The sequence below is a fragment of the Anolis sagrei genome, chromosome 1 (assembly GCF_037176765.1).
Source record: "Anolis sagrei isolate rAnoSag1 chromosome 1, rAnoSag1.mat, whole genome shotgun sequence".
In the NCBI taxonomy this organism is placed as follows: domain Eukaryota; kingdom Metazoa; phylum Chordata; class Lepidosauria; order Squamata; family Dactyloidae; genus Anolis; species Anolis sagrei.
Genome location: NC_090021.1, coordinates 34,854,286 through 34,869,784, shown reverse-complemented (window position 1 = coordinate 34,869,784; position 15,499 = coordinate 34,854,286). Strand labels below are relative to the sequence as shown.

Genomic DNA, 15,499 nt, shown 5'->3' with positions numbered 1-15,499 from the left:
GGTCCCCAGGTGTTTGGCTTACAGCTCCCAGAAATCCCGGCCAGTTTACCAGCTGTTAGGATTTCTGGGAGTTGAAGGCCAAAACATCTGGGGACCCACAGATTGAGAACCACTGATATAGAAAGATGTACGATAAGTCCCCAACAGGAATCTGAACCCCACTTTTCTGGATCCCATTTTTGTGGTATGGATCCTCCAAAAAGACAAAAATGTGTGCATCATGTAAGTCATCAATGTGGACAATATGTTAATTTTGCAGAGAAACACATGGCTAGGTAAATCAATACTTTCATTTGGAATTTAAGTAGAGCACACATTGGTTAATCGTTACTTTTTGATTTTCAATGTAATTACTTTTGACTCTCCCTTTCCCCTGTTTTTAAAACTTTGTGAAACTAGAAGAGATGGAAATAATTGGAAAGGCGAGGATCCCTGAGTTACACAAGCAGCTTCATTTTCTATGTTTCTATACATCCTTGTGGCCAAATGGACAGCTGTGGTGGAGCGAGATAAAGTAAGTTTACATCTGAATGGTGAGCTTGGGTGTAATTAGAAATTGGTTCCATTAGACGGCTGGAGGCCAGTAGTAGGTGCTAGAGAGAGAAGGATGGTCTATTTATTGGGGGGGGGGGGGGGGGGGGTTGAAGGAAGAAAAGAATTTCCCCCATTTTTGTTGGTTATTTTCACTTCCCCCTTCCCATATCATAAACCAGGGTTGCTTCCACGATGGGGACATGGGTGGGGAAAATAATAGGAAAACAGAAGGAAATGGTTTACTCCTGCAATCTCCACTTAGATAATGGAACAGAACCAAAATCACAATTAATACAAGTCAAGATTCAGCAGTTGAGTTTAAACCATGACATGAATCATATTGGTAAGTCCTAATTAAAGTGGACCAATTGAATCAATTACTGAAAGTTGCTGTGTGTTTTTGGGGCTGTATGGCTATGTTCCAGAAGCATTATCTCCTGACGTTTCAGCTGCATCTATGTAGGCATCCACAGAGGTTGTGATGTCTGCCGGAAACTAGGAAAATGGGGTTTATATATCTATGGAATGTCCAGGGTGGGAGAAAGAACTCTTGTCTGTTGGAGGTAGGTGTGAATGTTTCAATTTGCCACCTTGATTAGCATTTAATTGTCTAGCAGTTTTAAGGTGTGCCTTTTTACTGCCTGGGGCCATCTTTTGTTGAGAGGTGATTAGCTGTCCCTGATTGTTTCTTGTCTGGAGCTCCTCTGTCTTTATTTACTGTTATGATTTTAGAGTTTTTTTAATACTGGTAGCAAGATTTTGTCAATTTTCATGGTTTCTTCCTTTCTGTTGACACTGTCCATATGCTTGTTAATTTTAATGGCTTCTCTGTGTAGTCTGACACGGTAGTTGTGAGAGTGGTCCAGCATTACTGTTCTCAGATAACATGCTGTGTCCAGGTTGGTTCATCAGGTGCTCTACCATGGCTGACTTTTCTGGTTGAAATAGTCTGCAGTGCCTTTCATGTTCCTTGATTCATGTTTGGGAATTGCTGCGTTTGGTGGACCCTATGTAGACTTGTCCACAGATGCATGGTATATGGTATATTCCTGCAGAGGTGAGAGGATCCTTCTTGTCCTTTGTTGAACGTAGCATTTGTTGGATTTTCTTAGTGGATCTATAGATTGTATGTATGTTGTGTTTCCTCATCAGCTTCCCAATACGGTCAGTGGTTCCCTTGATGTATGGTAAGAAGACTTTTCCTCAGGATGGATCTTTGTCTTTACTCTCGTGGCTTGTTTTTGGTCTTGCAGCCCTTCTGATGTCTGAGGTGGAGTATCCATTGGCCTGTAAAGCCCAGTTTAGGTGGTTCAGTTCATCTTGGAGGAGGTGAGGTTCTTTTTGCATGGTCTGCCAGGGCTTTAATTGTGCTTCTTTTTTGACTTGCATGATGGTTGGAGTTTTTATGTAGATATCTATCTGTATGTAGGTTTTCTGTAAACTGTGTGATCTGGTTTGCAGATGACTAGGACATCTAGAAATTGCAGTTTTCCTTCATGTTCTTTTCCCATGGTGAATGGGATGTTCAGGTGGATGCTGTTGAGGTGGTCCAGGAACTTGTTTAGTTCTTCTTCTCCATGTCTCCAAAGGGTGAAGGTGTCATCCACATATCTGAATAATATAATGGGCTTTTTGTTGTTGTTTCCAGAGCTTGTTTTTCAAAATGTTCCATGTAGAAATTTGCTATGACTGGGCTGAGAGGGCTCCCCATAGTTACTCCATATTTCTGTTCATAGAATTCATTGTCCCACTGGAATTGCTGAAAGGTCAATCAACAGTCAGAAAAAAATATTAATTCGTGAGTTTTATTCTAGTCAGAATAAACAATATGATTTAACTTGTGTTCAGTGTTCATGAGGGACCACATGAACACTGAACACAGGCTTAAATCATATTGTTTATAGGATGTGCTTTCCATCTTTCATGAATATGGGATGGGCTGTAGCTAGTCTGCCCAAAGATGAGTAGTAATAGAGTATATTTGAAACCTTATTTAATATATGAAAACCCCAAAAACTTCAATAATAATAATAATCTTTATTTGTACCCCACAACCATCTCCCCAATGGGGACTCGGAGCGGCTTACATGGTCTAGCACTATGTTCAAGCACAGAAAGCATAACAGACTGAAGAAAACATTATTCCTCTTCAACTAATGTGGTGTATTAGTCAGTAAATTGCCCAGTTTTACATTTTATTAGTGTTCGTACCTTGATTTTGGCTCTATGTATTTTAATGTATGAATTTCAATGGTATTGTGTTTTATCTGTTTGTTTTAACTATGTCCACATCTAAACTGCCATATAATGCAGTTTCATAATGCAGTTTAACTAACATAATGCAGTGTAGGCTCATGTAATACAGTTCTATGCAGTTAAGCTGCATTATTGTACAGTGTAGATGAGTGCATGTTGTACCGCACCTTCACCTATATTATTGTTGCAGTTTTTGTTAGACACACAAAAAGATTAGTACACAGCAAACAAGAACACTATGCTGGCAGTCTAGGACTGTGTGATGTATCGGCAAATAATGTGTGCAGCTCTGAGTAGGGTGGCCTTTTGCAGCTGACAGATAGTAATTTTGTCTACACTGATTGTTTTTAAGTGTAGGCCAAGGACTTCAGGCACTGCACCCAGTGCGCTAATCACCACTGAGACTACCTTTACTGGCTTGTGCAAAGTCTTTGCAGTTCTATCTTTAAATCTTCATATTATGTAAGCTTTTCCAGTTGCTTCTTGTCAATTCTGTTCTTGCCTGGGATTGTAACTTCAATGATCCATACTTTGTTTTTTCCCCAACCATGACATCAGGAATATTGTGCTCTAAACTCTGTCAGTCTCAATTTGGACGTCCTAGAGTAGTTTTGCAGATGACACCACTCTGATGGCCGAAAGCGAGGAGGAGCTGAGGAGCCTTCTAATCAAGGTGAAAGAAGAAAGCGCAGAAGCCGGGTTGCAGCTAAACGTCAAAAAAACCAAGATTATGGCAACAAGAATGATTGACAACTGGAAAATAGAGGGAGAAACCGTGGAGGCCGTGACAGACTTTGTATTTCTAGGTGCAAAGATTACTGCAGATGCAGACTGTAGCCAGGAAATCAGAAGACGCTTACTTCTTGGGAGGAGAGCAATGTCCAGTCTCGATAAAATAGTGAAGAGTAGAGACATCAGACTGGCAACAAAGATCCGCCTAGTCAAAGCCATGGTATTCCCTGTAGTCACCTACGGATGTGAGAGCTGGACCTTAGGGAAGGCTGAGCGAAGGAAGATCGATGCTTTTGAGCTGTGGTGTTGGAGGAAAGTGCTGAGAGTGCCTTGGACTGCGAGAAGATCCAACCAGTCCATCCTCCAGGAAATAAAGCCCGACTGCTCACTGGAGGGAAAGATACTAGAGACAAAGTTGAAGTACTTTGGCCACATCATGAGGAGACAGGAAAGCCTAGAGAAGACAATTATGCTGGGGAAAGTGGAAGGCAAAAGGAAGAGGGGCCGACCAAGGGCAAGATGGATGGATGGCATCCTTGAAGTGACTGGACTGACCTTGAGGGAGCTGGGGGTGGTAACGGCCGACAGGGAGCTCTGGCGTAGGCTGGTCCATGAGGTCACGAAGAGTCGGAGACGACTGAACGAATGAACAACAAACAACAACAGAGTAGTTTTACATGTTCATTTTCCATAATTTTTTCAGGCTTGTGATCCCACCAGTTCTTTGTCACAGGCAGATGGTATTTGTGGCACAAGTTCCAGTGAATCAGCTGAGCAATTGTGTTATGCCTCTATTTGTAGTTGGCCAGTATGATCTTCTTGCAGCAGTTGAGGATGTTGACTTTTCAATTATGGCTTTGATGGCATTGATTCTAATGGCTAGTTCTTGGGGTGCAAGAATCAGGCCCTTCGTCTCCTTTTCCAAAGTTCCATTTGTGAGCCACATCCATGTTTTTCCTTGTCAATTTCGCATTATTATTATTATTATTATTATTATTATTATTATTATTAATTTCTTCTCATAATTTGGCCTGCAAAGATATTCTGCTTGTTATTGGTGAAAGCATTCCTCACAAAGCATTTTCCTCCTCCACCACCAAAGAGCTTGTTGTTTCAAAGAAAGTTTCAGTCCTGCCTTTCTAGTAACAAAAGAAGTCCTGGTGCTAAAAGATGTTGTGTGATGTATGGCATTTTTAAAGCTGTTAAAAGGCTCTTAACAGGTCTATAAAATATTTGCCTCCTCCTCCTGCTATTTCAGAATTTTTTACTTTAGTATTTATCTCCTTGGTTTATACCGAATTTCCTCCCCTTTAAAACACAAGTTATTAATTATTTCTGAGATGTCACTATCCAGCTCCCCCTCCAGCTATTAAAAATGTACATGCCTGGTAGCTTTATTATTTAGGAATGAGGGACTTGTACAAAAAAGAAGCCCCACAAATCAATCAGATGGACGTGAAAATATGTAGCTTTTTTCATGTAATACCACAGTCTCTTCATGTTCATTTTCTGCGCACATTGGCTGGTGGCACTACATAGAGAAGCAAATATAGAGATGTTTGTTGCAAGGATTTTCCAGTAGTGTATTCTGGATAAAGGAATGAAATTCATCCTATTCAAGCACTACTTGGTAATTTCTTTGTTAAGTCATTCTATCCGTAAAAAAGAAATAATATACATAAGAATTATGTAAGTAGCAAGGACAGCATAAATGTTGAAGGTCAATGCTTCAGCATTTACAACAATCTATTCATATATGTAAAATATATTGCAATAAACTCTGAATACTAAATATATTGTTAGAATTTTGCAAAGAGGTAAAATTTGGTGAACAGCATACAAAGTAAAACTGATGGATGGAGAAATCAATTATGAATTAAAGTGTCCAGCTTTAATTATTCTAATATTTAAAGGGGAATGTTGCCAGAGGGCAAATGTGCACTACAAATTTGGTGGAGGAAATTAGATTTACCGCCAACCTGGTCCCCCAGAACTACCAGCAGAGACTTGTAGAAAATGGTATAGGGCAAAAGAGCAAAGGCAGACATGAAACTTATTTTCACTCTATTCCTTTTCAGTCCTCCATGTCACAGCATTGGGAGGGTTCTCTGAGATAGTCCAGTCCATTCCTCTGCTTAATGCAGGGTATACTGAACAATATGTGACAACCACATCCCTGCCAGATTAGCTGCACAGGTTCTTTTCCAAGGACAGGGAATCTGTCATCCTCTGAGACGGCTTGTTCTTCTGTCAAACAGCTTTTGCTACCCTAATGTTTAGCTGACATCTACTTCATTTCAATTTCTACACTATGTCGGTGAAGTGCTAATCTGCTCTAGATTTTAGTCATCCAAGATGCTAAAATTTTGTGGATAGGGTTTACTGCTTCGCTAACAAGGAACTCAGACAGCAGGGACTGATTCTACCTCTGTTCTGTGGAACATCGTCTGAATCATCTTCAGATGGTCCACTGTACTTTAAACAGCTTCTCCTTAAACTTTAGGCCTATACATGTCTAGCTTTTTACATTGTTCTTCATGGGACTTGGCTTCCAGTTCCTACCATTCCTCATGTTTCACTCATTACTCTTCAATCTATCAGTTACTTTCACAAAGCATTCATGACCATTACTTGCAGTTTACTCTGATATTGGAGAGACTGATTGGCATTCTTTTCATGACATTGGTATGTCCACATGTCCCTTTCATGAATTGTGTGCAGGGAACGATTTGCTTGTCCTTTTGCATCATCTCAGAAGCAGTCAAACCATGGAAGCACTTTGCTGCTACTGCTTATTCATGAGATGGAGAGGGACAAGGAAGGCAAATCAGATAGCCAATACCCTGGAAGACAGGAGAGGAATTGGCCCATCTCTCTAATCTTAACAGATTAGAGAGATGGGCCAAAGTTAACAAAATGAAGGTCAACAGGGACAAATGCAAGATATTCCACTTAGGCAGAAAAAATGAAATGCAAAAATATAGAATAGGGGATGCCTGGCTCACCATCAGTACATGTGAAAAAGATCTTGGGGTCCTTGTGGACAAAAAGTTAAACACGAGCCAACAATGTCATTTGGCGGCTAAAAAATCCAATGGGATTTTGGCCTGCATAAATAGGAGTCCAGTGTCTAAATGCAGGGAAGTCATGCTACCCCTCTATTCTGTCTTGGTCTGACCACACCTGGAATACTGTGTCCAATTCTGGGCACTGTAATTGAAGGAAGATGTTAACTAGTTGGAATGTGTCCAGAGGAGAGTGGCTATAATGATCAAGGGTCTGGAGAACAAGCCCTATGAGGAGCAGCTTAAAGAGCAGGGCATGTTTAGCCTGCAGAAGAGAAGGCTGACAGGAGACATGATGATCATGTATAAATATATGAGGGAAAGTCATAGGGAGGAGGGAGCAAGCTTGTTTTCTGTTACCATAGAGGCTAGAACATGGAACAATGGCTTCAAACAACAGGAAAGGAGATTCCACCTGAACATGAGGAAGAACATCCTGTGAGATGTTCAGCAATGGAACTCTCTGCCCTGGCATGTAGTAGAGCCTTCTTTGGAGGCTTTTAAACAGAGTCTGGATGGCCATCTGTCGGGGGTGCTTTGAATGCAATTTTCCCGCTTCTTGGCGGTAGGTTGGACTGGATGGTCTCTTCCAAATCAATGATTCTATGAGTCTATGATAGGTTTGATCTGGTCTGCTAGGGAAAGCCTAAGAACGGCACACTCCATTTATGAAGGTACACTCACTCACTTGCCACCCTGGGCCCTTTCACACATATCCCAGAATATCAAGGCTGAAAGTCCAACAATATCTGCTTTAAACTGGGTTATCTGAGTCCAAACTCAGGGCCCTTCCAGACAGGCCCAATATCCCAGGATCTGATCCCAGGTTTTCTGCTTTAAACTTGATTATATGAGTCCCCACTGCCAGATAATCAGGGATAAACAGAAAACCTGGGATCAGATCCTGGGATATAAAGCCTGTTTGGAAGGGCCCTCAGATAATGTGGGATTTTCTACCTTGATATTTGGGATATAGGGCTGTGTGGAAGGGCCCCCAGCTGCTTCTTTGGTCTCATCTACACTGGCCATTTAATACAGCTCCAAGCTGATTTGAAATTATAGCTGCCACAAATATAACACTTCCAATGCATGCTGCAGCACAGATTTAAGGTATAAAGCATATTAAAGAAAGTAGCAGGAAAGTAAAAAATAGGTCCTTTAATGCATTGCAGTAGACCCAGTATATCTCAGATCCCAGGGCAAAATCAGCTGTTCACAATGCAGAGCACATCATAAACACATGTCCTCACTGAAGTGCTTCGAAGTATTCAAAATTAGGGGGTAAGGGGAATCCAAAAAAATGCTACATGGTTGGCAGGGGGTTAATTGCCCCCCTGGGAGGGGTAATTGATTTCATTCAGTCCTAACTGTCACTTTCCCTTTCCCCCCACCTCTGATGCCTCTGGAGCACTGGTGCACATCTATTTAGGAAGAGTGGGGGCACCACAGAGTGATTTGAGGCCAGATTCTGTGGTTAATGTAATTATCTTCCTAACCTCAAACCAAACCTGACAATTTAAGAACCCACACAGCAAAATGGATTCCTCCCAAACCAGTCCCTGGCTGCATTATAGTGTCTGTGTAGATGTGCCCTTCCTAGTCTCAATCACCCAGCTGCCTTTGCCACCAGAAAACACCAGGGGCAACCACTACTGTGGTTTAACAGCTGCTGGAAAGGAAGAATTGTAACTGCATGGAGAGAACAATATGTACATCAAGACTAGTAGTCAGCAATTACATTATTCCTCATGGATTTTCCCAGTCTCCTTTAAAATCCATCCAAAATCCATCACATTGTTGGCTCATGGACAACAAGTTAAACATGAGCCAACAATGTGATGTGGCGGCAAAAAAAGCCAATGGGATTTTGGCCTGCATCAATAGGAGCATAGTGTCTAGAACTAAGGAAGTAATGCTACCCCTTTATTCTGCTTTGGTTAGACCACATCTGGAATATTGTGTCCAATTCTGGGCACCACAATTGAAGAGAGATATTGACAAGCTGGAATGTGTCCAGAGGAGGGCGACTAAAATGATCAAGGGTCTGGAGAACAAGCCCTATGAGGAGCGGCTTAGGGAACTGGGCATGTTTAGGCTGAAGAAGAGAAGGCTGAGAGGAGATATGATAGCCATGTATAAATATGTGAGAGGAAGCCACAGGGAGGAGGGAGCAAGCTTGTTTTCTGCTTCCTTGGAGACTAGGACGCGGAACAATGGCTTCAAACTACAAGAGAGGAGATTCCATCTGAACATTAGGAAGAACTTCCTGACTGTGAGAGCCGTTCAGCAGTGGAACTCTCTGCCCTGGAGTGTGGTGGAGGCTCCTTCTTTGGAAGCTTTTAAGCAGAGGCTGGATGGCCATTTGTCAGGGGTGATTTGAATGCAATATTCCTGCTTCTTGGCAGGGGGTTGGACTGGATGGCCCATGAGGTCTCTTCCAACTCTTTGATTCTATGATTCTATGATTCTATGATTCTAAGTTGGTAATAATCATTCCGTATGACAGGATTCAGCTGTGAACCTGAACTAATCCAGTTCAGCTGTATATCTTATGAGAGGTTTTCTTTTACTCATATCCGTGATAGAAGGTAAAACCCAGAATTCTCTCACCTCTGGAATTTTCAGAAGAGGATTGTTTCAGAGACACTCCTCAACTAGTAAGTGTGGAAGGTAAAACACTATAGTGGAAAAGTTTTTGGCAAAAGTATGATAGCTAGAACCCAACGGTACGCTACTTGTGCAACACAGGTCAGAATTAATGAAGTGAAGATGTGTGCAATGTGGGTCAGAAAGGGGGGGGGGACAGAAGGTGGGGAGACAACAAACAGCCAAGTGAAGTAATGTTAGAGTTATTTACTGTTAAAATGATAAACAACGTCTTACGAAGACGGTAAACGGGGTAGAAATGTTTCCTCTCCTCTTTCTGGTGAACAATGTTCCCACAACTCTGATGCAACTGTATCTCTCACTTGCTGCATTGTCTCGCACACGTGTTCCCCTCGTAAATTCTGACCCGCGGTGTGTAACCAGCGTAGGGTCCCAGCTATCATACTTTTGCCAAGTTTTTTTTAGGGGGGGGGGGCTGTACTATTTCTAAATATTCCTGTCCAGAATGTTCCCTTTTCCTTTTGGTTAGATACTCCAGTCTCTCAAAAATCCAATGAGGTAAGGAAATTCCATATTATTGCTTTTTTTTCCTTCCTAGAGAGGGAGGAAAAATAGTAGGCTAATTGCTTAAGCCATTTGCTTTGGTGGAAAAAGAAGCTTTGCCTGCCATTTTGACAAATACAAGGATTCTATGCTGAAGCAGCAGGTGAAGCCAGGGGAACAGAAAAAAACCCTGAAGACAAAGGAAGGGAGAAAGAACCAATTTGTTGCCCCTGGCTGTATTAAATATTTCATGCTTTGAATGTGTGCAACAATTGCAGCAACAATTGCTGACTCTTTGCTTTCCTCTCCCGCCTGCCCACTGCTTGTACACAAAAAGGTGCTGGAGACAGAGGAGAGAGTGAAAAAGGGAGACAACCTAACACCCCTTTCCACTTCAATTGGTGTTGTGGATATCTTCTGTGGAATGGCTGCTTGAACATTAAATATGCACGTTTGTGTGCTGAGTGCTTCAGCCCACTTTGCCCCTCATGCAAGCCTGAGAAGAGCGGACAGTTTGCTGGCATCCCACTTAAAGTGCTTACTGCCTGAGATCCTTTACCTGGGAGCTTGAGCGTCCCTTCTCCTGTGCCTCCTGCCAAGACCTGTTTACTAAGAATTAGTGGGGGTAACACCACTGTTGCCAGGCAACCAGAACTAGCGTTCCTGCCATTCGAGCCAATTGTCAAACCAAAGGTTTGAGTAGCCACCTCTTTGAAATGCAATAAATAACGGTCCCTCTACTTTTTTCTGTCAACTACAGTATTAGCTTGATATATACATATGCACTGTTTTATCTATCCATTGTGTCAGAAATAGTAAAGACACTTGGAAGGAACAGGGTCAGGCGGGACAGATGGTGATATGTTTTTAATCAGCTTTGCTGAGGGCTAAAAGGAGCTGCATGAAATGGACAATCGGGGTAAGACTCAAAGTGCTTTGCAAACTTAAAGTTGTATGTATGTATGTATGCTTCCCTTCCGAGTGTTTCTTTTCAAATGTATCATGTACATATTTCTAAATTAGTTGGCATGTTGGCTGTTTTGTGTACCATAATATAAATGCTATTCATGACATTGTGTGCCCTTAAGATCTGTCTGTGCACTTCCAATATGGAACGGTTAAGCTGTAGTTGTATAGTTAAACCTTTCTGGCTGTCATTCAAAGGTTTGCCCATATGGCTAGATTTCAAGTGTTACATACTTGTGCCCATATTAGTTGTTAAAACCTTCTGTATTATATATTTTATGTTTGACATATGTTTACCTGTCAAAATGGCCTTGTGATTTTAATTCTATCTTGTATATGATATCTGTTGTTGTCAGATAGTATGAGGGGTTATTATCGGCAAGTAAGTCATCTGACAAGAAATAGCCATGCATATGCTTGCCAGTACAGATCACTTATAGTCTTTAACCAGGGTTACAGTTAGATTACATGTGACTCCCTTCTCTAACAAATATAGATCAGTCTAGCCATATATCTATGCCATAAAAGGCGTGCATTTACCTTACTAAGAATGGGAGAAAGTTTCATCCACTTTGAGATTTTATATACGTTTTTCCAAAATTCACATTTTATATATATTCTGATAAGAAAGCACTTGACAGGGGAAAAGAAATAAATAAATAGAATTCAAATCTAAACTAGCAGTTTTGTTGACTGAGGCCCAAGACTTTGTGTTCTTAACAATTCAAAATCTAGTGTGAATCTCTGGTTTGCTGGCTAAACACGCTGTTTCATTTCATTTTGGAAAAAATTGCCAAAATTAAATAACATATTTGAAAAATTAGATGTGGAAGAAAATAAATCTAACGTATTTTCTTATATTGCTTACATATTATTTTTGTGTTTGATTTCAGGTCTTGCTTTCCCCAAGCATGTGCCACTATTCAAGTTCAGCACCCCAGGATTTCAATTTAAGATGAAATGTTGCAACTGAACCAGGCTACTCAAGGGCACTGCCACTGATGCTGTCATCATTATTTATTTAGGAATGCCTTATCAAGAGGAGACCTTCCTGTAAACATGATTTGCCTGGCTCTCCCCTTGCATTGTGGTTTTCTGTTTCATGCCATTGAAACATTCATCATGGCCTATTATCCATCCTTACCCTTGGTCAGCACACAGGGACATTTTCCAAGACTTGAAAATGTGGGTGCTTTCAAAAACATTTCTATTGTGCCAACCCAAGCAACTTGTGGGCTGCCAGAGCGAAGGGCATTTTGTCACAGTACAACAGCTGTTGAAAGTATTCGCTCATGTACCCAACAGTTTTGCACTCAGGAATGTCCATACAGATCATCCCCTGCTTCGTATACTGCCATTCTCTCAGGAGGCTTGGGTATCTGCATCACAAGAGACAAAACGGATTTACACCCTGGACCATCCAATAATTTTTCAAGCTTTATATTTCATAATTTGCAGAGTTGCTTTTCTACCCCCCATTTACGGAAGCTTGGAACTTCATTTACTTTAACTGTGTGGCTGAAACCTGAGAAAGAAGGTGTAATGTAAGTAGCTGGCAGGTGTTTACTTTCTCTATAAAATCGGTCATAGTAGTAGACAAAACTACTGTTTGGGTGCATATAAATTGATAGTACTTTGATCCAAAGCATAATTCATAGCAATTTGCAATATAAGTTGCTTCACTCTTCCAACATTGTAATATTTTGGATTGCATTTTGAAATGGCAGGTTTGCTTGCTTTGGAAATGTTGGTCAAAATTCTATATGGGAGATATATGTGTGAAAACACAATAGTTACAATATAATGCAGTGAATGTTTTCAATTACTGGGAAGCAGTTACTATGACCAATGGGGTCCCCTTCTCCATCACTCAGGAAGCAGCTGACTATCACTCTCCAACCTTTCCATGAGGGGATCTCCACAATGATGGGGAGAGGCATGGTCCCTGTTGCAATTCCTGTTCATGTCTGAGATCACTCATGGAGGGGTTGGAGTTGGACATTGAGTCAGGTGCTTCCCCATCTATGGGGGAACAGATTTTTGTTGATTACAGAGGCTGCTGTCTGACAAATAGGGATTGTGACAGTGTCACGGTCCCTACATAATCCCTAAAGTACATGGTGATTATGAATACATAATAAAAATGAGTTCAAAACTCTAGGTTACACATTTGTTACTGCCATAAAGGGTTTCAACCATTGCGTTTTAGACAATTACTTGGGGATTATGGAAGTTGTAGTTTAAAAACCACCATAACTTCTTTGAGCTCTTAATCTTCTTTACATGAAAATATATAATATGCCAGAAGCTGTATTCTTGACTGTATGCTTTCTCTTCCACCAACTCTACCTCCTCCTTCATGTAGGAAGCTTGTTTTCCTGCTTTTATTCTGAATACTAACAGATACAGAGTAATTCTAAACAAGTGGCAAAGTGTTCATTATTATATTTTGCATAGGATTGCCAGTTTTCCACATAGCAATACAAAATACATCTCTCTATTACCAGCCATCTCTAGATGGGCCAGTACATATGAAACAGCCCTTTGTTAGGCCCACCTCAAGTCTTCTGGAACACTAGGCTTGCCAGCGTAGACACTAAAACTGTGTTGAGAGAGAATTGCATTAAGTTTTGTTTGTTATTTAGTTACATGACCAAATTCAACAGGAGTGATCTGTTGTGAGTGCAGCTATATGTCTACTGTTCCCACAATTACTTAAACTTGTAATTTGAAGCGTAGTTACTTAGGCGATCCCTTGGTGTCTGAGGATGATGGTCCTCCAAGTGTAGTATCCTGGCAGTGAGTCCGTAGGTAACTGTGGAGCCCTATTCTTGATCTGCATCTTCTCCCACAGTGAGGGCATAGTTTCCAGGTGGACGGCGGTCTCGGTTGGGATTGGTTTGACGCGCCTTCCTCTTGGCACGATTCTCTTTTTTGCCCTCCATTCATGCCTCTTCAAATTCTGCAGCACTGCTGGTCACAGCTGACCTCCAACTGGAGTGCTCAAGGGCCAGGGCTTCCCAGTTCTCAGCGTCTATGCCAGAGTTTTTAAGTTTGTCTTTGAGGCCATCTTTAAATCTCTTTTCCTGTCCTCCAACATTCCATTTTCCAGTCTTGAGTTCGGAATAGAGCAACTGCTTTAGGAGACGGTGGTTGGGCATCCGGACAACATGGCCAGTCCAGCGGAGTTGATGGTGGAGGACCATTGCTTCAATCCTGGTGGTCTTTGCTTCTTCCAGCACACTGACATTTGCCCACTTGTCTTCCCAAGAGATTTGCAGGATTTTTCGGAGGCAGCGCTAATGGAATCATTCCAGAAGTTGCATGTGACGTCTGTAGACTGTCCACGTCTCACAGGTGTATAGCAGGGTTGGAAGGACAGTAGCTTTAAAACAAGCACCTTGGTATCCCTATGGATTTCCAGTCCTCAAACACTCTTTGCTTCATTTGGAAAAATGCTGCACTCGCAGAACTCAGGCGGTGTTGAATTTCGGTGTCAATGTTGACTTTTTTGGAGAGGTGGCTGCCAAGGTAGCGGAAATGGTCAACATTTTCTAATGTTACACCATTAAGCTGTATTTCTGGCATTGGAGAGGGATTGGCTGGTGACTGCTGGAAGAGCACTTTGGTTTTCTCAATGTTTAATGACAGGCCAAGCTTCTCGTTTGCTTCTGCAAAGGTGTTTAGAGTGGCTTGTAGGTCTTCTGAATGCAAACAGATGACATTGTTATCAGCATACTGGAGTTCTATAACAGATGTTGTAACCTTGGTTTTGGCTTTCAGTCTGCTGAGGTTAAATAGCTTGCCATCTGTCCAATAGATGATTGGCAGTGTACTGCTGTGCTGGCTAGTAAGAAGGAATAAGGAAGAGTAGCACTGTTTAGCACATTATCACAAGAGGTAGACGTGGCATTTTGTATGCAAGGCCTGATCGCACATCACCTTTTGAGGGCATGGCTGATGCTCACTCTGAACATATCAAGACATACATGAAATTCAGGCATCATGTAGAGCTTTATATGAAATCAAACTTCAAGCTTCCAAATACATCTTACATAAAATGGGACACCTGAGAACTAATTTTCAAATACATTTTTTTCAAGTACACTTTTTTCTTGGGATCGCTTCACATGTGCTGCTGGAATCACCATGAATCATGGTGATTCCTGTGGTGTCTGTCAGGCAGTGTGCGGAACCTGCACTCCCTCCATCCTGCATTGCCTGATTCCCTCACATCCCCATCCCATGGGGGGAAGGGTCTGCTGCCTGGCTTCCTCCATTGATCCAAGGCAACACGGGAAACCCCAGCAGCTGTCAACTCAGCAGCATGCACTGGTTCACCTCCTTTACAATGGAGTCTTGCCGGTAGTTGCAGTGTTTCATGGCATGGGAGCTGGTGGGCTCCATCATAAAAGAGAAGGGTGAACCAACACATACTGCCAATTTCATTCTCATCTGATGAAGCCATAGGTGCAACAAGGTAATCCAAATCATCTTCTATTGCTAGGTAGTTGCAATCACATAGTAAACCTTTTTAAAAATCACATATGACATTAGGGCAAAACAGATAGATTTTAGGAGAACCACATGTTTGGTTTCTATCATGCCATGCATTTCCTCATGAACAGTATTTCTTTTCTGGATACAATGTTTCACTCAGTTTGCTATGAACATAGCTGAGGCCAAGGTGAGACCACACCTAATCCACACAACTCTGCCAGGGCAACTTTTTGTGTTCATGGATATCATGAGCACAATTGATGTCTGTCACTGTTAGATATTCTGTTTACAGAATG

General features: G+C 41.6%; 1 protein-coding gene across 2 annotated transcripts in view; it reads left to right on the top strand.

Moving 5' to 3' along the window:
- Positions 1-10,384: 10,384 nt before the first annotated feature.
- The window catches only part of USH2A (usherin), a 546,480-nt gene continuing 541,365 nt past the window's right edge, over positions 10,385-15,499 (top strand). For both annotated transcript variants that reach the window (XM_060754270.2, XM_060754269.2), the window contains exons 1-2: positions 10,385-10,656; positions 11,597-12,247. In XM_060754270.2, the coding sequence (XP_060610253.2) occupies positions 11,763-12,247 (485 nt within the window). In that variant the 5' untranslated portion in view covers positions 10,385-10,656; positions 11,597-11,762. The remainder of the gene's footprint in view (positions 10,657-11,596; positions 12,248-15,499) is intronic.